This window comes from Passer montanus, unplaced genomic scaffold (genome assembly GCF_014805655.1).
Source record: "Passer montanus isolate IOZ18808 unplaced genomic scaffold, ASM1480565v1 scaffold1, whole genome shotgun sequence".
In the NCBI taxonomy this organism is placed as follows: domain Eukaryota; kingdom Metazoa; phylum Chordata; class Aves; order Passeriformes; family Passeridae; genus Passer; species Passer montanus.
The window spans coordinates 8,761,083-8,784,184 of record NW_024356504.1 but is presented as its reverse complement, the minus strand read 5'-3'; the positions used below and the strand labels follow the sequence as shown (position 1 = coordinate 8,784,184).

General features: G+C 36.2%; 1 protein-coding gene across 1 annotated transcript; it reads right to left on the bottom strand.

Moving 5' to 3' along the window:
• Nucleotides 1-1,302: 1,302 nt before the first annotated feature.
• Nucleotides 1,303-22,905, bottom strand: METTL8 (methyltransferase like 8). The gene is given in 12 exon segments (XM_039711171.1): nt 1,303-1,476; nt 1,478-1,632; nt 2,357-2,422; nt 2,519-2,625; nt 4,480-4,619; nt 4,952-5,015; nt 7,496-7,545; nt 8,116-8,507; nt 14,052-14,143; nt 17,380-17,535; nt 22,383-22,495; nt 22,873-22,905. Coding segments are annotated over 11 exon segments (1,302 nt in total). The 5' UTR covers nt 22,388-22,495; nt 22,873-22,905; the 3' UTR covers nt 1,303-1,401.
• Between the last annotated feature and the right edge of the window lie 197 nt (nt 22,906-23,102).

Genomic DNA, 23,102 nt, shown 5'->3' with positions numbered 1-23,102 from the left:
CCATCAGTCCTCCTTAGCTTAGCAACTAACAACTTGCAAAAAGATCAACGAGCTGGGCTGTCAGCTGTGACATGTTTACCCTTCAGCCTAAAACAAAAGCAAGAAAAGAGACTCTGAGTGTCACTTTATTAATAGCACTCAAAACTACATGTTATAGATTACATGCATCCCACACCCTTGTTTAAATAAAGAGATTTATTTTATTCATTCACTTTTCTCTTGTTCTCTCCTCCTTGTGGCAAAGTGATTTAAAATTACATTTAAATAGCAAAGTGGAATAGTGGAATCTTTAAATACAAGCTCAACAGCCTCAATATCATGTTCCACATTTGAAAACAATGCTTGCAGTTCACTTTTCTTCTTAAAAGAATTCAAAGTACTGGAGGACAGGACTAGTCCTGTCCTTTACTGTATCCCCACCCAGTCAATAAAAAACACTCTGTTTTTTCTTTCTAATATAGAATCCCCAAGAAAGCAACTTCTTTTTGCAAACAACAAAAATATCTTGGCTGCCAGATAGATTACCATTCTAATGTGATTGCATTACCCCATAACACTATTAATAAAATGTACTTAGGACTACTGTTTTTGCTCCTCCCTCTAGTGTATCTAACTTATCATAAAAATAATAGTTGTATTTATCCAGACAACTATCCAATATTAACTATTTGGTTTCAGAACAGTTTTGGCATTTTGGTACTGGTTTTCTACATGAAACATGTTCAGTTTACAACCTAGAGCACTTGCAATGTAAGGCACTATATTTGAATTTGGCATGTTCCTTATGAGCATGTAGACGAAAAGTGGAGACAGCATAAGTCAGCCACAGTGGAGGACAAAAATCACTGAGTAATCTGGTATGTATACATATCACATGCAATTAGTGTGAAATGATAGCCACATGCAAACCAGAAAAAGATTTTTTGTCCTCATTATTTATGCGCCAAGAAATTTCCCTCCAAAGAGGAAATACAGTCGTAAGACACTGTGGTTGAAAAGGATGTGAGTCAGAAATTAACATAGTGCAACCTGTAGTAATAGTGAGAACAGACACTCTGTTTCTCTAAATCTCTGAAACAATTATGCTTCAGACTAAGGTTTTTACATACTGTGAATTTCAACAGGAATGAGGTATATACTTATACTTATTGACTATCCATATTCAAGGGAGTAAAATAATGCCTGGTCAGTTACGTATGAAAAGATTATTGCATATAAAGCACAAGTTAGAAATGGCCTTTATTTCCCCCCAGATTTTTCTCCCACATATGAATTTACAAAGAAAAGAAGGTTAGAGAAAGGTTTTCAGTTCAATACATTTATTGAACTTTGTTATACTTTTCAGTGGCTAATACAACATTTACACATACTTAAATGAAAATACACATACTTAAATTTGCTTCAGTTTCTGAAGTTCAAGTCTGCATGCATTTCTGGAGTAAAATTATTTACAAGGGTGCCTTTTGGTGCTTTCTTCAGGATTATGCAGAGGTATCAATGGCTTCTGGAACTTGCTTTGTATCCAAACTCGCTGCATTTTCACTTTTTTCTTTCTGTTCACTTGTAATCGCCGATCAACTAAATTCTGTACTTCAGTTAATCCAGCCAAGGTGAACATGTTCCATACCTCATCTATTTTTTCATATGAAGAATTATTGCAATTAAAAAAAAAAAGTCATTTGTAGAACATAGTAATTACCAACCTGTAGTTCAACCAAAGATGGAAGTAAATCTGTTTTGCAATTTGAAAGCTAAAGGGCACTGCCTATAATAAGGCTTTTGTTAGAAATTCATTTTCACATTTCACAGCTCCTGATTTATATTGCAGTAAAAATTGTTATGTTGAGGCCCAACTCACAGTTATTATTCACAGCATCCATAGATATCCTTTCTTCACAAGGTTCAAGATGCCACAGTTGAGTAAACAAATGCATGCCATTTGGTCACTGTTCATGTATTATCAAGATAAAGCTACTTCCCCTGACAAAATGACAATCCAGACTTTTATGCCATATATAGCTATAGACTATCCTTCCAAGCATGCTTACCCCAATTTTAACACAGAAATCATATGCATGATTAAGTAATAAAATTTGAGCATACAATTACACACAGGATACTTAAAGAGAAATTTCCAGTATTGTCTGTAAGCAACCTTGCAGGACGCTAAATGCAACAAGTGTGGACACAAAGGAAATTATTTTCTTACAGCAGTTAACTTTGGGCTTTTTAAAAGCAGAGAATTTTTTTAAAGCCAATAAAACCTTCTTTAAAATTATGTTTTAAGATGAGCTTTCATAATCAAATCACCTTGGGAAACACTCAATCCATTCTATGAAACTATTACATTTCATACCTTTGGTAAAGAAATATACTCTGGTTCCATCTCCTCTTACATAAAAATTTTCTGACAAGCAATGACCTAAGAAATTAGAGCAGTAATGAAAAAGGACATGTCACTTTTTTTCCCCAGACAGAGCTAAAATGAACAGTGAAATACAAAACATTCAGGAATTACCTTCTTTAAAACGAAGTTGAGCTGTATCATATCTTCCATAGTCTCGAAATAACAACATTCCTCCAGGCTTCAGTAGTTTAGCCAACCTATTTACAACCCCTTGCATCCTTAGAGAATAGATGAGATGCTGGTGAAGTTTGCAAACATAAGCAACCAAGTTTGCTGCCACAGACCAAAAAGGCAGCCCCACCTAAGAGTAAGAGACTGTTCAGGACAGTAGTTGTGTACAGAATTACAGCCTTGCCTATATAAACAGAAGTTTTACACACACAGAAGGAAGTGTAATGTGCACACAAAAAGTGAAAGTGCTTTGAGAAATTTCATCCAGCAGAACTGGAAGACATTAATTACACAGCTTGAAGAAAGTTTAATACTTCCAATTCTGCAACCAAATTTTAGAGGTGCCTTCTAGCATAATTGAAGTGTGTTAAAATTGACTACAAGAGTAGCAATTATCAAAAACTAAACACAACAGACTAGAGAGAAATTACTAAGTAACAATTTTCTGACAATAAATGTATCCCTCTCACATGTACCTTCCATCTTTTCAAAGTACCTAAGTTCTGCACCATGATTCCCATGGTTTTCTTTTTCATTTCCCACTTTCAAAGTCTCCAGAAAAAGATGTATACTGAGTAAGATGAATCTGGATCTTTTCCTTCATGCAGTCATTTTAATTCTATGAGACGACAGTAATGACTAAGGCATCTTTGGGAAGTGGTTCTCAAAACACAGAAATCTACATGAAAATCTTTGTGTGTGTATACACATACATGTACTGAAAAGCATCCCTGTCAGCCCTGGGGGAAAAAAATCCAACCCAAACCAAAAATTACAACCCACCCCGCTCCAAAAAAAAGCAATGAAAAAAACCCCAAACCAAAGAGAAAACAAATAAAACAGAAAATCAACCACAAAAACCTCAAATGTATTCTTAAGAGACTAATAGGAAAAGATCCACAGAAATTCTGACAGAACACCTGATTACTGCTTCTACAGGCACAGTGACTGAATGAACCACTGCTGTCCATTTCTTTCTGGAAGCATCGCTGGAGTTACAGAGATCTAAAGTCTCCTGATTGAACTGTTTTTGAAACCTGGACCCTGGCTTTGTGTGACTCATGCTCATTTCTGAATAAAGAGAAAGGAGAAACATCCTACACAGGGAAGGTTTTTCCATATACAGCTAATCACTAGTAGCAGGGAAACAGTTCTCAGACTTAAGCAAATACTGTTCTGTACACCAAGCCAATTTTAATGACATTCTTGAAGTAATGAATGTATTATCACACAAACAGCATGTATTTCCCTTCATATAACTTAGTTAGAATTAAGAAGTTTAACTTACATGCCCTCTTTTACATTTTTTGCATTAAAAAAGGTCCTGTTCACAATCAGCCAACCTTAACAGTCATAAAATTTGGTTCACTAGACATTGAGAGGCATTAGCAATGGCTAACAGTACTCAACACCATACATAAAAATTAGATCAAATGTTCATAATCCAAATGAGTTACAAAATTATAGATCCATTTTAGTTTAAAAGGGCTGCACGTAAGCATTTGTATGTGGCTAAATCAGCAATCTAAGTCTATATCAACATATTGTAAGGTGTTAAATCACGAATGTTTGGTTTTGATTACTCAAAATAACTACCTTCTAGAAGACTTTCAGTCCAGTTTTTTAATTTGCCTTTTTTTGAATCTGTCACTTCTAGTAGAGACATACTTAGTTACAATATATCCCTTATATTTTGATGGAGAATGGAGACTCACTAATTATAATCAGCCTGACCAGCTTCTCTCTTGAAGCCTGAAAATTGTAAACAGCATTTAAAATACTTCATATATGCTGTAGCTTATTAAATAACAACGATTCATCATCTTCTTTTGCTATTATTGAAAACCTTCCGTTAAAAAAGAGATTTAACCCATTTGCTTTGCCCTTTAGTCTTCATTTACCTGTCAGGATGAATAGTAGAGAGCACAAAGACAAGGAGAATGACATCCAGGATCTCATCTGGAAACGGATAGGGTAAAGCATCATCACACACATCATGAACAAAAGCAGAACACCAGGCTGAATTGTAGGACGAATGTGACTGTTAGGAAAAAGATGAAAAGAGGCACAGAGAGAACAGTAGTAGTTAATACGTTTACTGTGACTCAAGATACATTTTTTCTTCAATTATTCTGCATTGTAAAACATCTCATATAAAAGCCTATTCTGTCCGGTATCTTACTCAAGCTGAGAAGCAAGCTCACTGATGGTATTCATTCCTCTCTGCATACAGTATGACTTTGTTCTTTGAAATATTGAAAACTTCAGTTAAAAGTTGTCAAAGCCATCACATTCTTTTTCATGAAGATGGCTTCCTGGCAGCCTCCTGAATTACAGGCTTGTAAGGTACTCTAAAGCGAGTGCATGAATTACCTTTACCAGCTCCACTGCTCCTGAAGCAAAATCACAACAGTATAGAAAGGTTCCAGGTGTATTGCTACGAAAACAAAACATCAGTTAGAAAATTATTAATGTGTAAGATAAAAGTCTACATCAGTGTTCATGAAACTTCAGAGGGTCCTCTGGGGTTCTCCACAGGTTTGATCAAGCATGCTTTATTGATGTCTAGCACATGGAAAGCCACATAGGTTGTAATGAACCAAGAGGGCAGACAAATTCATAAGAATACCAACAGACAGCCAGTACAAAAAGAATTATAGCCTTGTCTGTGAGGAAGCAAAAATGAAAAGAAAAAAGGTCACAGAGGCTGTCAGAACTGATGACAATGTCCTGGTGCTGTAATGCATAAATGCACATTAATAGGTCACATTTTCTTACAGGAGCACCACATTATTAGCCCATGCATGCAGTTGAGTTAGCAATGTGATTTGGGCAGGGATGGAGAGTTGCAAAAGTCATCCAGCTCTGTAAGAAGTTTGGGGTTCCACATATCACCTTGTTTTTCTTTTTATTTGATTAAGCATTATTGGTTATTGTACTCCATTATCTCCTTTGTTTTCCAGCTAGGATGAATAAGCACTTCCTGTAGCACTGTTTTCCCTTCTCTTCCCTTCCAAGACTCAGCCAGCTGCAAATTTCCTTGTACCACATTCATCAGACACTAGTAATTCTAGGGAGAAGTTTTTTCACCTCTGAAGGATAAACTGAGAAAGCTGCTCAAAACCCACTAAGAGATGACCTCATGATCAACTCATGATCAATTTAATTGATTAAAAATATAGTTAAGGTTTTAGATAGATGGCTTCTTTAGAAGGGAATCAATAAGCTTTGCCAGTGCCTGTAAGATCTCACAGTATACACAGCTAAGCTAGTGACTTCTGAAGGCTCAACAGGAGAATGATTCTGGAACAAAATATACTCCATGGTTGTTTGGTTCAAAACCTTAATCAACTCTGTGACCACCATGAGAACTGATGAATTTACATATTTATTATGAATGAGGACAAGCAGCCAGGCTTTGGACCCAGTCAGTCCCTTGGAAAAGGTTAAGCTGATTACCTAACAGACTAGTTAGAATGTTGGGGGTTTCTTGTTTTTGTTTTTTTTTAGAGCAGAACAGGAACTATGTAAAAAGTCTACTTAAGACAAAGATGTGGCTTGATCTGGATGGTGTTTTTATAACACACTGCATTAAAAAGCACTAACTTAAATTTTAAGGGAGGCAAGGGGAAGAGGTTTAAGAGTTACATTACTAACTTTAGTAAAATTTTCTTTTGTAGTCAGGGTACGCTTGCTTGACATTGGCTTGTTTTTATATGCATATAGGTATTATTTTATATGCAGATAATTGCCAGAATGGAAATTTTTATATTATTAAATTCAGAGTAAAACAAACTGGTCTCTAATGCCAAGCCTGCTTAGAGACAAGAGATCTTTCCATTAGGTCATATACAAGACAAACAAGCAAGTTGTTCAATGTATCAACCACTGTGATTGACTGAAGGATTTACACATGAATAGAGATCTCCAGGAAAAATACTAACGAATAGATTCTTAATTATCAGAAATGCCAATCTATGACTAATGCCTCCTGTGAGGAAAACACAAAAGTTTGTCTCATCTTTTTCAACACAGCCACATGATATCTTTTCCTATATAGGGCTCCTTTCAAAGATTTCATATGAAACCAAGCTCTCCTTTCACTACAAGCTGTCTAAAGCAAAGCATTTGCTGTGGGATGAAGATGCATTGCTAACAGAGGTTTCACGTATGACCCTGGTGCACCACTTAATTCCTCCTGCTGCATTTCCATATCTGCAAAATAGAGAATTTTTGTATAATGATGATACTAGCAATCAGAATTCATTGATAGAATAACAAATTGTGTTGTTCTCAAGCTCTTAAAGGCATGAATAAAAAGAAATCTATTTCAACCCTTGAAATATACATAGCCTTTCCAATAAAACCTTCCTGCCTACATGGATGGGAGGACAAGCTGTCATAACAGATTTTTCTAAAACTGGAAGCTAAGTGGATTAAGATGTTTCAGTGAATTAAGTAATGTGATACAGGACTTGTGCCTTGACACTAAAACCACAAGTAATGTGACAAATATACCATCCAATTCAGAAAAAACAGAACATCTTTCCAGTCGATCACATGCCATTATCTATGGTCTCTATAATTTTGGCCTTTTGAAGAGATAGCTGGTATCTTTACAGTGATCTATAAAACAAGAGAATATTTCACCTGCCTGAGATTAACAACAAGAACTCAGCCTGACTGCACCCAAAGACAAACTTTGTCAGCGAATATGATCCTCCAAGACCAGGGTGGAGCAATATGAGGTGTATCCTATACTGATGCCACCAATATTATTTGTGGTTTGACACACCAAGAATCTTAGCACTGTAAAATGTTCACTCAATGCTTCCTGCAGCACTGAACAGCACCAACATTTGGTGAAAATGAAGATATGAATTTAACATTCATAATTGGAAATCCAACACAATTTACCATAAAACTTTCAGAATAGGAAAGACACTGTTTCCAGCTCCACAACCAACCTAAAATCAGAAGAGAAAGATAAAGTTAAAATAAATGATCAAATAAAACCTTTTTTTTGTTATTTTTGTCTTAAATTAGTTGGCCAGTAGAACCCATTAGACTTGAAGGAATGTTGGACAGAAAAGGTATAATCAGCTAATACCACAATTCTCAAATAATTTACACGATCACGTTTCTCCCCAACTTTTCTGAAGTTAAAAGAGAATCCATCTCTCAAACTGCATAAGAAAATGCAATACTCTTGTCCAATTTCACCATTTGGCAAGAATGCAGCAACTACTTGCACTTTAAGACAAAGCACTTAAACTCACACCTTTCCTTAGGAAATAAGAAACCTGACTTTCAATGAAAATGGAATCCAACAATCTAGCCCTATTCTAATTTGGGAAAAACTGTAAAGGGAAAACCAAGTCTAGATTTCGGTTTCTCTGAAAGTTTCTGCCATAAATTAATGTAGTATGTAAAATTCCAAAGGCTTGCTTTCTTGATACTTAGTAAGGGTCTTTATCAGATTTTTGAGTAATTACTTGGAGTCCTTTATGATGGGCAGAACATTTGCAGTGCATTACCTCTAATATTCGGTAAGTGGCATCGCAGCCAGGGAAGGATTCTACCTTGCCAAGTTCTTCTCCACACTTTTTACCTTGGGGATTGTCAGTAAGAGCTTTTACTTGATTTTTATTATATACATATCCTTGTTCAGCAGTAGAACCAGATCCATACATTTTCTCCCAGTATTCTTCTCCTTCTTCAAACATTCCGTTTTTAAGTAAAAAACTGTTGTCATTATTTATTTTTGTGTGTTCCAAAGATATTTTTTCTGTTTTGAACTCTTGTCTCCTTTTTTCTGGAAGAATTTCTGGAAACTCCAGAAACAGCCAATTGCGATCCTTGAAAAAGTTATTTTTATGTGTCTTGTAAAATTCATTCCAATATTTACTGGCTTCTCTCTCATATTTATCTGAAATTAAAAGAGAACAAAACCTTGGTGAATATAAGCTTAGCTAGAAAATACTCTAAAGTAACATATAATTTGGACCTCAAATATACAGTTTAAAAATCCATAGTTCCACACATTGTACATTTAAATTAAAACACACGGATTTTGTGTCTCACCTTAACGTGTGCTCAAAATAACTCCTATGAAGGTTTAATTAGATTTTATGACACTTAGGAAGGGGTTGATAGCCTTACAGCATATTTTTAAACATGTAGTGACATCATAGAACAGCACCACCCAAATACAGAATCTGAAGATTCTTAGACAAGCTTTCATGTCTCAAATTATAAAAACAATGCATTTTTTCAATTATTTAAAAAACAGTAAATTGAAATTCTTTCATGCTTTGTGAAATTCTGTAATCAATGGCAAATTTGCTGGTACTACATAAAAATTTAAAAAAAAATTCCAGTTCTGTGAACAAGACTGATAAATGCTACTGCATAGCAAATAGACAGTAATTCACACTTAAGCATTCAACAATACAGAAGGAACATACTCGCTTTCTTATTTTCAAAACCCTTCAGAGTCTTACAACAGACTTTTGTGTTCACCTTTAATTCACAAAATATTCTGACTGAGTGTCAGAATGTCAGAAAGTAGGACTGGAAGGGATTTCACACAGTCAGGGAATTCATATCCCTTCTCCACAAACATCTGTCCAACTTATTCTTAAAATACCACCTTTCACATACAACTTTCTTCAGTAATATATTACAGTCCTTAATTTTCTACACAGTTAGAAACCTTTTCCACTACCTAAGAACTTCCATCTTGCAATTAGGTCAAGCAATTCTTGTCCCAGCTAGGGATCAAGCAGACAAAGCAAATATTACTCTCTTTTTCTCTTTGTTTATGGAGGCATAGTAAAATACTTTAAATATGTAAATAGGTGTTACAATCTCTTTTCTAGATTGTCTAAAACTAACTCTTTTCTTTTAGCTTTTTAGACTTCTGATAATTTCAATTTTTCTTCTCCATTCTCTCCAATTGATTTACTACTTTTGGGTGCTGTATTCTGGCAAAGGCATTATCATTGCAGAGCAAAAGGAGTATTTTATGAGGCTTCCAGGTTGTAATGCTGTTTATAACTCCCAGCTTGCCATTTTGTAACAGCGTGACACTGCTGATTCAGCTAGTGATTCACCACAACTCTCACATCTTCTTCTGCAAAATGACTACCAAGCCAATTGTTCCAAAACCTAGTTTGTTTTTTTTCCTCAAGGAATTATTCTGAAGCAAAGAAATCTGCACTCATTTTTAGCAAATGTATATATTTTAGAGTCTTTTTTTCCATCATTTGTCCAGATCTTTCTGAATCTTAATCCTGTCCTTCACCATACTTAAAATGTGTTTTCACTTAACATCATCTTCAAGTCTCTAATTTCCTGAGGTGACTAATGAAAATACCAAGAAGAACTGGACACAGAATAAAACACTCCTCTGCCCAGCACAGCCTTCCATTCTGAAAGGATCTCTCTAGGCATTCATTCACCCAAAAGCAGTTTCATTAGCTCTCACTTGCCTAACTTGCTTATGAAAATGTCAAGTAAAGCAAGTCAGAAGCCTGACTAAGGATAAACTTCAGGACATCTGCTGTTTTTCCCTTATCCCCAGGGCTTGTAACCTTCTCCAAGAAGGAAAATAGCTTGATTTTACATGATTTATTCTTGAAAAAAAATATTTGTTGGCCAGTATTCATCTCCTTTGTTCTTCTGAACCCAGCGTCTGCAAGCTCTGGATGTACTCTTCCAGTATTTTTCCAGGAACTAAAACCAATTATCTGACTCTTCTTTTTTTTCTCCACCCCCTTTTTGAAAAAGCAAATATTCTCTTTTCTGCTTTTCTACTCATCCATGTACTCTATGGATGTACTTTGTAACCTGCTCTTTCTCACAAAAGAACAAAATCTTTCCTTCTTCTCACTAGCACTAATTGTGCTAGCCACTGGACTGGAGCTAGCTAACCCTTTCAAAGGAAGGCTGATAAAAAGATAAGAATTACAGTTTTTCAGCGTCTCTTTTGTTGATGGTTTTCCCTTCTTTATCCCTCCTAAGTACCAAACAAAATTTTTTCCTTGTTTTTTCCCCCTTATTTCCAAAGCATTTGCAGAACTATCTTGCTACCCCTGACACCTGTTGCTGCAAAAGTGTACCTCATATAATGTGCTGCCTTTCCTATTTTGTTCTCACTCACACCACCACATTAATTCTTTTCATATAAACGTACAGAGTAGATGTACAGTGCACTTCTACTACTCTCTTTAAATCTTAACATATTATTTCCTAAATTGTTACAGCTTTTCAGAGATAAACAAGGCTGAGAATTATCATTAGAGGCACAGACAGGCAGTGGGAAGTGGTAAGGAGGTGGCAGAATGCCTTGTCCTAGAAATCTGCATAATGTTTTAAAATTAACATTTAATACATCCAATTGTATCATTAAAGGGCAGGACCCAGCCCTGTAATTGTAATTGTATAGGCCTGTTTTATATTAAAAGTTCAGAGTTGACTGAGGTCATATATATATCAGATTTCAACAGCTTAAGCTGCGCATTTATAGATTGCTCAGCTTCAGTATAAAAACCAAAACCCTTCCAGTCAAAAGATTCTTTAATTATTATCATCCCTTGCTATAGTCACAATTTTTCTACAAGTCTTCTCAGAACTCTTGTACTTAAATTCACATAAAGTTTTCTAGATTTCAGAACTGAAGGAAAGAAATAGCTAAAGTCAGCCTTTCAAACTGTATTAGCATGGAATGATATGGCTTTAAGTGAAGGAATACTTTACTTTGCATTTTAGCACGAGTCATTCCCAAATCTTTGTGTAATAACATGCATGCAGTATTAACAGATTTTTATTTAATTTTGTGTATTTAGTTAGCCTACCCACAAAATATTCCAAAGCATGTAAAAATTACATAACTAAAAAAACATATAAATGTCCAAGAAAAAAAACAAAAAAAACCCCCAACCAAACAAACAAAAAACAAACAAAAGCAACAACCAAAAAGCGCCAAAAAAAGCCAAAGGAAAAAGCCCACCAACTAATCAACAATAACGAAAAAAAAACTACAAAAAACCCACAAACAAAACAAAAAACCTTTACTTTGTCTTTTACTTTGTATAGATTTTTCCCCATAAAAGGATCTGCAACTGCTAGCAAGTATGCCTGAGAAGAAACTGCACAAGCTACCAATTGTATCATTAAAGGGCAGGACCCAGCCCTGTAATTGTAATTGTATAGGCCTGTTTTATATTAAAAGTTCAGAGTTGACTGAGGTCATATATATATCAGATTTCAACAGCTTAAGCTGCACATTTATAGACTGCTCAGCTTCAGTATAAAAACCAAAACCCTTCCAGTCAAAAGATTCTTTAATTATTATCATCCCTTGCTATAGTCACAATTTTTCTACAAGTCTTCTCTGAACTCTTGTACTTAAATTCACATAAAGTTTTCTAGATTTCAGAACTGAAGGAAAGAAATAGCTAAAGTCAGCCTTTCAAACTGTATTAGCATGGAATGATATGGCTTTAAGTGAAGGAATACTTTGCATTTTAGCACGAGTCATTCCCAAATCTTTGTGTAATAACATGCATGCAGTATTAACAGATTTTTATTTAATTTTGTGTATTTAGTTAGCCTACCCACAAAATATTCCAAAGCATGTAAAAATTACATAAGTAAAAAACCATATAAATGTCCAAGAAAAAAAAAAAAAACAACAAAAACCCCAACCAAACAAACAAAAAACAAAACAAAAGCAACAACCAAAAAGCTCCAAAAAAAGCCAAAGGAAAAAGCCCACGAACTAACCAACAATAACGAAAAAAAAATACAAAAAACCCACAAACAAAACAAAACAAACAACCTTTACTTTGTCTTTTACTTTGTATCGATTTTTCCCCACAAAAGGATCTACAACTGCTAGCAAGCATGCCTGAGAAGAAACTGCACATGCTAATGTGTAAATCAAATTCCTAAAGGTAATATCATGAGTTCATTCAGTTTCACTGCTCTTGTTTTAAAAAGGCTCACCAGAGATCTTCTACTTCAGTAATATAATAGAAATGTTGAAATCTGTCTTTTTTCCCCTCACCGTAGTTTTCAAGGCCCCAAAATAACCTGCTCATTAGCCTCGGTCTAGTTCATTGTTTATACAAATAGGCCAAAATGTACTTCCATTTGCAGAATGAAGCTGAAGCTTTCTGAAGGAACACTATCAGCAATGCTCACCTATTCAAATTCTAAACAGAGGGGCATTCATAGGAAACGTCCTTGGATTCTTGTGTTTCATGGCAATAGCCAAATGCCTGATTATGCCATTTCTCACCAGCACAAACTAACTTCTAATTGATTGTAGATGAAGAATGCAAGGTTCCATGAGCACACAGCTACACAGCTTACTTTTTAATTACGAGCTCTTTTTCAGCATTTTATACAAATCAAGTTAAGATATTAGATGTAATTTTTGAAAAACAAAGATTGTACTCCTGTATGCAGGTAAAGAATGTGACGGGTAACAAAAAAGGCAGGCTGACAACCTCAGAGTATTCAAGGTGATGAAGGGCACACAATGCAAGGCACATTCTCAGCTAACTCAAATAAACTCCAACACGTGCCTTAGTTACAACACGGCATAGGATCATAATGACACTATCTGCCAGATTCACGACATGTTAAGTAAACAGAGGCACAGATATCCAAGTAACCACTTTCAGAATATCCTCCTAACAGAACAACAAATGAAGAATCCAGTCTTCTATGCTACTATCAAGTTGATATTCCAGCTTCAGCATTCATAACTACCCTAGAGTTTAGTCTATGGTTTAGTTTAATGGTTTGAAACTAGAGCTATCACTCTTCAGAAACCCAGAATACATTAACTTTCCTTCTGAAGACAGGCACAAAACTCCTTAATCCCTTAGAGAGCAGACCATGCAGGATGTATTGGAACACCTTCCACACAAAGTGACCACATGGATACCTGAAGCACTCCCAACAAAGGCAGTAAGCTGGGACCAGCTGAGACCACTGCAACTTTCATGGCATTTAGCAGAAATACGGTGCAATGAACAAACACAAGCTCTCTCAATAGTGCACAAGTCACTGAAAAGCATTTGAATACTGTACATGGGAATCTTCATCCCCAGCACACTAGCTGATTGCAAATTCATTCCCTTTGAGTCTGCAAAAGCCTTGTGTAGTACAAGTTGTATTCTGGAGGACTGCAAAATGGGTCAGAACAACTGCACCACACTGATGCACGTGTTTTACACAGAGTCTACTGCCACCTTAATTGTAAAACTGGTCAATAAGTGACTGGATTGTTAAAAGGAAAAACACACTCTGAGATCTTCTGAGGCAACAAGGGAAAAAAAAATTAAAAATTTAGACAAAAGAATGTAGAAATAAAAAGAGTGTTCCTGAATTCTACAGCATCTTCAAATGTTTTAATAAAGAGCATTAAAATTTTTTTATACCATTTGAAATTTGTTACCTTGGTCTTCCAATTGAACTCTCACAAGAGAGTTCTCTGCTGCTTTTTTCTTGGCATTCTCCTCTTCTTCTTGTGACCATTGCATGTGGTCCCTGCAGAAGGCAATTGAAGCAACAGCTTTTCAATAGGGTTTTTCATATATGTTTTCCCAGGAAAAACCGTCATGAATTAGCTACACTGTCTCAAATACTTTATTTTTTTTAAATTTTTTGAGTGCAAGCAAATGACCACAAGGAGACTGACAGTTAAAACCTAAGTTTCAGTGTATGATAGATAAAAATGAATTACTAATTAGGTAAAAGTCAAGTGACTAAGAAACATGTCCCAACTCCCAAGAGACTAAAGTAAAATGTATTTCTTTTATTAATAACAGGATTATATGTATCTTGCAAATTGAGTGTGTTACAGGAGTGTATTTTGAGTATCCCATTAGAAATGTATTTAGCTGAATACAATAAGAGACCTACCAACAAACACTCTAATGCAAGAAACACCTCACATTAATAATGTTTATGATGAAGAGCTAAGGACTATCAAAGAAATCAGCTGTTCAGAAACAGGGAGCATAATCCACCTATTCAATTGGAACAGGTGGAATTGATGAATAGGATTTTACTTTTCTGAGGACTAGAGATAGATAACATTTAAAAAAAACCCAAAAAACCACAGAATGAGACATTTGTAAGACAAGTCAAGCAGTGCTGCAATGTTTCCAAAGTGTATGGCATCTATACTTGTGTAAAATGGTTGCCTAAATGTTATGTTAATCCACGGTCACAGAACCAAGCCCAGATCTGACCCTGATGACTAAACTGCCTTCCGTGCTGATTCTGGTTTGGATCAGACCACAATGGGGAGTGCCCAAAAATGTGCTGCAGGACGTCTTCAAAAGCCAATCAGCTGTCCCTCCAAATTGTCCAGTCTGAACAGATTAAATTAGATAACATAATTCAAGCAATCAATTAGATCCTAATCCTAGTGAAATCAGCTAACTGAAAGCCCATGACTAAAATTTCATTGGTTACTGTGGGAAAAGGAAGAAGGTGCCAACTTGAAAAGAGTTGATTATCTCTAAAAGCTAATGAGTATCTTCCTTTTCCGTACTTGGTGATATATAGGTAATTTAATTCTTAGACCTTCACTGTTCCTCTTTTGTTAATTGTGGGAAACTAATTGGTATGTATTTGTCTGCTTGCCTCAGACTTGATTTCCGCCTCTCCACTGAAATATTTCTCATTATTGTCCCCAGCAGGTTGTCTCTCCCCTTCCTGTATTTGTTCATATACCAAATGTTCCTGTGCAGTGTCATGGCTCTGACAGACAAGCTGCAGAGTGACCGAAGCATTATCAGGCAGACATCCCCTTGGAAACTCTTGCTTCCCTCACTGCTATCATCAGTTTTGACCTTGCCTATTCCAGCAAGCTGAAACCAAGGACTATTCAGATGGCAATAATACACAGTCAGCCCTTCTGACAGATGACTTGCTGCACTGTAATCTTTAGCTGATCAATTTTAATCCATCACTGCGTGTCTGTCAGAGCCCTTAGGGGCTCTACACACAATACTAAAGGGCCTGAAGCCCTCCATCTTCATTAACAGCCTTTTTTTTTTCCCTCCTTGGAAATTCATAAAGCCCCTTTTGGTGCTTTTGTAGAAATTTCTATATGGTAGATCCCAAATAGTACTGCTGCAACACCTCTTGATCAAAATCTGCAGAAGAGGGGATATTACATAGTTCTTACAGCAATTGTTTACATAGCATGGATGCTTCACATGAGGCAGCTCCTTCAGCAATACAAGCTGGTAGGAACACAGGACACATAAGAACTCTAAGCACCGAAATGTTTAAATACAGAAGTGTTTTAAGCTGAACACTGAGAGCAGCAAAGTAAGCTATCCATTTTAACCACACCAGGAACTGTTAACATGAGTAGGCCTGATATGAGATCAAACAATGCTGCTTTCAGTTCAGCCTATTCAACTTAGTCTTTTTTCACTAACTTGTTTGCTAACTTAGGGTTTAATTATCTCTGCGATAATGTGAAAACTGGTTCAATTACTGACCTGAACAGAAGCAGGCATTTTTTGCTCCAATGTTTAGCATCATTCATTACTTCTCTCTCAAAATGACAGAAAAGCACCACAATAGGCATCTAAAGCATTAGTTCCCAAATTGAAGTTACTTAGTATTTCTAGCAGCAATGGTAGCAGCTCTTGTCTCTCTGCCAATTCACACAAAAAGAATGCCACTTTATGAACTAACAAAGATGATGAGTGGAAAACAAAAGGACATCATCCATCAATGTTAGAGAAGACAAATATCTTATGCTCACCCTGTATAATCTATTTAGCACTACCACCACATCCTAATTCTCCTTATCTCCTTAGTGAGAACCCTGCCAATGCAATGAGCTTCAGAAACAATGACCTACCCCCCAGCATAACCAGGTTCTTGATCTATCAAGACCATCACAACTTCCATGCACCTCTGTTTCAATTCAATTTCACCTGTTTTCCCATCTGAGCTACACAGATTCATTTGCAGATCCACTTTCTGAACAACCCTGTTTCTTCACAATCCATCCCAACTACCTGCATCAAAGTTTGATAAATCTGTCACCAAAAGGGTAGCAGGTAAAACTGAAGCTACACATGATCAATTTTTTGGAAGGAAATTATAAAACAAACAAACAAACAGAGCTTCATAAAAAACAATGTTACAGAAAAAGGGTGGCCCTTTTCTTAAAATCTTTTCCTCCCTTGGTTATCTAGCCCACATTTCAATCAGCATTTACACTGATTTTACATTTTATGTAAAGGATTAATTAACCTAGCAGGAAGCACTAAGCCTGGAAAATGCCTAAGAACTACATTGCATATAGATTTATGAAACACAGAGACAAACTTTACACTCTTAACACAATAATCAGACAGCTTCCAACTTCCTTGACCAAGGAGGTTTAGCCAACTCCACATTTAGCCTGGAAGTGGTAAGCGTTAGGGAGCTAATCCAGTACGCAATGTACCTAGAAACTTTCTGCCATTTTAAATAACATGGACTATCTTATCTCTACATCCTCTGTCTCCTAATTGATTACTGATCCATAATAATATTTACCTTTCACTCCTTGACTAACCATCAGCTTTTAACGCAAGTCACTGAGAGGTCGTAATTGTCAGATTACTTGTGACAGTCTCAGGTTTCCTCTAGTGTTACCTTCATATGTCTCTTCCGGCAGCACCTTGTTTTAGACACCCACACCATTATTCACCAGAGTAAACAGTACACAAAATGATAAGAAAATAATCCTTGAAGAAACATCTCACCACATGTTATGCTCAAAGACCTTAGAAGGATCAGTTAAAATCCGTGATCCAAGGGGAACCGTTGGTCGTCCATTACTTTGGTGCCTGTATTGCATCTTGTTTTTCCTCAGACATAAAGCAGAAAGCCTTGTAATGAAGTTTGTTGTGTTGAGAGACCTGAAAATACATTTAACTCAAATCACAGTTTTGCAATAACCCAACTGTTTATGTCACTTACATGAGAGACTGGTCAAATAACCAAGAACAGGTATCAGATTTACTAAAATATCAATTCAAATGCTTTTTAGAAAAAGGCAACATCCCTTCAGCGTGCTGAAAGCCCAGATAATCCCAAAGTAGGCTACTGGAATGAAACCAGTCAAAAGATACATTCCCTGGTATCATTTCAAAGTCCTGTAAGTGAGGGGAAGGAAAAGAAATACACAGTAAAACAATAATCCAAGAATGATATTTACCTTTACAAATGCAAGCAAGAAATGATTAGGAAAGAAACCACTTCTTCTAGTGGGTACATACTGTCAGCAAAATTGACACTTTTCACCCCACTCATTTTCTTCGAAAGATTTCACTCTGGAACTGTGACTATGGTTTTATGCTTTTAAATAGGAAATTAAATATCTTTTTTTAAGTGTAAACATAGTGCACATAAAGATTTCTAACATTTCTGCCATTTATTCTCCTGATCCCTGTTCACTGCTGTCTTTGAAATGTAATTGTTATATATGTTTAATTTCTATCAATGGAAATTATAAAGTGATTCAGATTTTTCTATTACATGTATAATTTTATCTAATATTGCTATATTTTAGTTTACTTGGAATAGCTTCATAAAGGATCAATAATGAAAGAAAACAAGTGTGTGTAGCTAGTATTAGCATTTTTTGTGTATTCTTATTAATGTAAGCTTTCTATGAGACGAATAAAATGAAACACCCCTCCTACTACTTTTATTCTGATGGGCTTTTGTTCTTTTTTCCTTAAAATTATTGCAAGTCCTATTTTTTCCTGCCTTTTTTCTCTTCTTTTTTTGCAGTGCTGCTTCCATAAAAACCACACATACAAATTCAATGCACTGAAAATCCAAAACATAGTTACAAAAGAACAGGCACTAGAAAACATTCTGTGCAAATTGGTTGCAAAACAGAGATTTCTATCTCGAGGAAAATAGTAGTATTTGATCACAAGTCTTGTACTGTGAATTGAAAATTATTAATCTGTACACATCAATACAATGACTGGCAAAGGAATCACTTCAATTAAATTAACAATTCCTCATTTATCATGTACTTTTGAATGAGTCATGCTTTAAAAAGAGCATTGTTTATTCATTTTAAGCCTACAGAAAAAAAAAAAGGAAAAAAGATTAAAATGTCTTTTTATTTGTCAAAGTTTAAATAAAATGGAGTTTGCCTTATGGTTGACAATGCCAAGCAAAACCACTGTTCATTCTGGCTGCTGAGAGTCTAATGTTACCAAGACATAGAAGCATTGCCATACAGTGAAAATGTAACATTTAGGCCTATTAAAAAATCAAAACTTCTTCTAATGTTACTGATTTTATTGTGTGGGTTTGTTTTTTTTTTGTTGGTTTTTTTTAATGAGGCTCACCAACCAAAACTATTCAAATTCATACTTCAATTACTACAAATTTTTAATGGTTTTTATTTGAAAATATGTATGCATTTTTCATAACCTAATCCATAATTATTAACATATATGAGATATAATGAAATAGTAATTATGATACATGAAAATTAAGGCCTCATGACAATTTCTGCAAAATGTGTAATTTATATAAAAGCAATGAAAAATAAAATCCTTGAAAACAAAAACAAATACAAAGTCCTCCAAAACCCCAAACCACAATCCAAAATTATTATTATTAAATTATAGAAATGCTTGGATAAAGATTCCATTATTACATTGCAAACTGTTTACAAATCCTCTTCCTCCTTCAATCATTTGAAAAAACCTGAGTTAGTAACTTGCATTTCCTGTGCCAGCATTGATATTCACCATAAAACACAATGATTCAGCTGCTAGGCTAGTCACATAATTTTTCTTGGCTTTCTAAATATCTCAGTAAGAACATGAAAAGATGCACAGATGGGAAATATAGTCAGATGACTAAGATGATCTTACATCAGTAAAATCCAGATATGCAAGCCTTTCTATGAAAAAGTGAGCCTTTGAGTGATAGTTGAAGAATTTTAGCAGATAAATTCTGAAAATGTAAGGCAAGTGGAGTAGGTGAGGAAGTTTCCTGTTGCAATCTGTGTTAAATGTGAATGGACTCCCTTGAGACATGCATGTACATCCCTGACAGTTATAAGTCATCCACAGATCATGGGATTAGTTGGCAACATGGCTACTAAAAGCTCAAAATGCATTAAATCACTTTTAAGCCTAAATTCTATTTTCTGAAGGGAGTCATTGCTTGATTGTTTAACTGAAGTTTGTTAATGAAACAGGCAAACACCCTTTCTTGTTATCAGGTAAGATGATCATACCCTGAAGCTATGACAGCAAGAAATGTTGCCTAAAAGAATTAGGAGTTCTTTCCCTGTTCACAGTCACAGTCAGGAATACTTTAAGTTTGATTATTAGTCAAAGAACTCAACGTCCATCTTTAAGGAAATTAACATAAAACTGAATTACAATAAAAATTACTAAATGTTCAGCATAACTATTTTTCAGAAAAAAGCCCTTAAAGAAAGAATGCACTTGACAACAGTGTTGAAGAGAAACATGGAAGTCTTTGTTTTCCCATGGAGCACTGCCTTTTAAACTTTACAGCTTTGTCTTTGTTACAACTAGAGATTAGGTCCTCAATTTAATTAAGAAATTTTAAGAAACAAGCAAACACAACAGCATCTTTAGCACAGCTTTTTGCAGGTGAACATGCAGAAGAATGTACACACATCAACTGCTAGCCAGGCCTGAAGTTGGAATTAAATTAATTGATGTTGTCATTAAAACCCTGAGCAGTCACAGTCATAGAAGAAAAACTAGATATAGGAGAAAAGAACTGCTCTAAGATTTTTTAACAGTCAATTACACCCCAAAACATTTGTAAACCTCTTAAATGATGAGTAAAATTCTTTAAAAGTATCAGTTCTGAGAGAGACATCAGAGGGAAAAAAAGCAACCAAACAAAAAGAACAGAAATAACCTGTTACTTTTGTCCAAGAACCTAATTTAATGAACATATTGAATGAAAATATTTTGACATTCGGCTGATCTCCAACTAAAAATCTAACAACAACTTCCATCTCCAATCACTATGCCTACTTGTAGAGTCTCTGTTATAAAGACAAAAATAGCCTATATTAGGAACAGTAGGTGCAGCTTTTGTTACATTCCTAGACAGAAAAGTATTCTGGAAACAATTAACTTCATACAATTACTTCTGCTTGGTACCTAAAAGCTTATCTAGACAACATTTGACCATTAATCCCCAATGCTCTTCTTTAAAGCCTTGTTAATCTGTATTATCACCATCAAACACCACCAAAACTCAAAACACCTTACACAAAACAGATGCAAGTGGCAATCGGGGACAGAAAAGGAAAAAAAAAATTCAAGCTAATGGTAATACAGAAGGTATAACTATAAATTGGTTATTTTAAAAATTCGTACATATTAATATTTCTTAAAATTTCCAATCTGGCTGGGGGTGAAGGTGACTTTACCGTCAACCAGACTCATTCATTAAGTGAGTATTTAATCCTATTCTATTTGACCAAGTGACTAATCATGCCTTCTTGGGGCTTCATAATTAGTTTTCAATTACATACTTCCAAAAAAGTATGCACATTTGAAACAACATGGTATTTCACAACTTCTCAAACTCAACAGATCTAAAAGTTTCAACTGTTTTTCTTTCTCATGCGCCATGAACGATGCAGACCTCTCTGTGAGCATGTAGCAACTTCAGTAAAACTGCTGCAAAGCAGTGCCTCCCAAGGGAGAAGAAAAACAAAAAGAAAAAAAAAATTATATATTTTGATTCCTATAGAGACAACAGAGTTTGCAGACCTCTCTGTGAGCATGTAGCAACTTCAGTAAAACTGCTGCAAAGCAGTGCCTCCCAAGGGAAAAGAAAAACAAAAAGAAAAAATATATATATTTTGATTCCTATAGAGACAACAAAGTGAAAATTAGTTAAAAAGCAAATCGGATAAAAACAAACAAACCTGCCCCACCAGATATGATTTTAATCACATATACATGTGCTGAGAAGTGCCTGTTCCTCCAGAAGTGAGATAGCCTGTTAAAAATGGTTGAGCAAAGAGGAAATAGTTTATGCAATGAGAGAGAAGGGGAGATAAATCCTGCGGATTTACTGGAAACATTTACTTGAATAATAAAAGAAGGGCTCCTTGCTGCCCTGCACACCCTCTGCTGGCTGCTACTTACTTACACAGGAAGGAGGAAAAAGGAAAAAGAAAAAGTTATTGAGACTTTAGATGTATGTGTATGCATACTTGCACAGTGAAGGTACATCTAAACCTCCAAAAGCAATCACTTAAACTATTTTAAAATAGTTACAAAATACTGAATATTTAAATGTATTGCCTAACAGATAATTTGTCTCAACACAAACTATGGTGGTTTTTTATTAAAGGTGGTGAGAACTGGGATAGAGCAGCATGAATTTTACTACTGTCTAGTTTATATTCAAGAACCTCATCCACTTACATTCTTGCAGGACTCTGGATGTCCATGTGTACTTGGATGAGCTACAACTTGCCTTGCCAGCTCTGAAGTCACAGGCAATGTTGCAAATCCACTGGACAGTATGCTCCACTTACTGCCCTAATCAGCCCTTTGAAGGAGCAACTGCAACCATTGTGTTTGTGTTTAGCTCCCTTCAAGCAGTAACTGCAGAGCACCAGTAATTTAAAGGACTCTTTCCTTCACTATCAGTGAAGATTCAAGGTTCCACTCAGATCCTGAAGAATAGATATGGGCACACAAAAAGATCAGCAACTTTTGATTACCCCATTTGAGCGCTTGGCCTCCGGCAAGGAAGAGAAACGAGTCTGTCCCCAGACTTCAGCTGCTCTGCTGGCAAGTAGAGATTGATGACCGTGATGGCATTTGGGACGTACCTCTAAAAATACAAAAATGAAGTGTCATACATCTCAAGAAGTTTCTGTTGACGTTGGAGTTTTAAACGCGTTTCAATGAGTCCCTTAACCTTCCCCCCCGCTCCGGGTACGCTCAATCCCACGCTGCCGTTCCCAAAAAGGCTCGCGGCCTTTGGATGCCCAAATGCTCGCATGTGCCAGGCCAGGCGCTCGTCCCCGGGAATGCCCCGCGCGCAACCCTAAGGGCTAAGGCGTACAGCAGGAACATTTTAAAAGAAAGAAGACACCAGTTCCCACTTCTCCTTAACTAGCTACCACTAACAAAACTTTAGTGATTTAATTGAAAAAACAACGGGTAAAATGTTTCCATCTGCACGCCCCGCACGTCCAGCGCCCGCACCCTTCAGCGCGGATGGGCGGGGAGCCCGGCCGGAGCAGAGCTCCGGGGGCGCGGGCAGCTGCGCGGAACCGGCCGGCGGCCGCTGCCGGCGATTCTCACCGAGCCCCGCGCAGCGCCTGCTCCTGCCCGGTCCCCGGAGCGGTGCCTTATCGGCGCCAAGCCGCAGCGCTCCCGTACGGGAGGGTGAGCCCGCTCGGCGCCCCCCGCGGGCACCACGCGGCCGCCTCAGC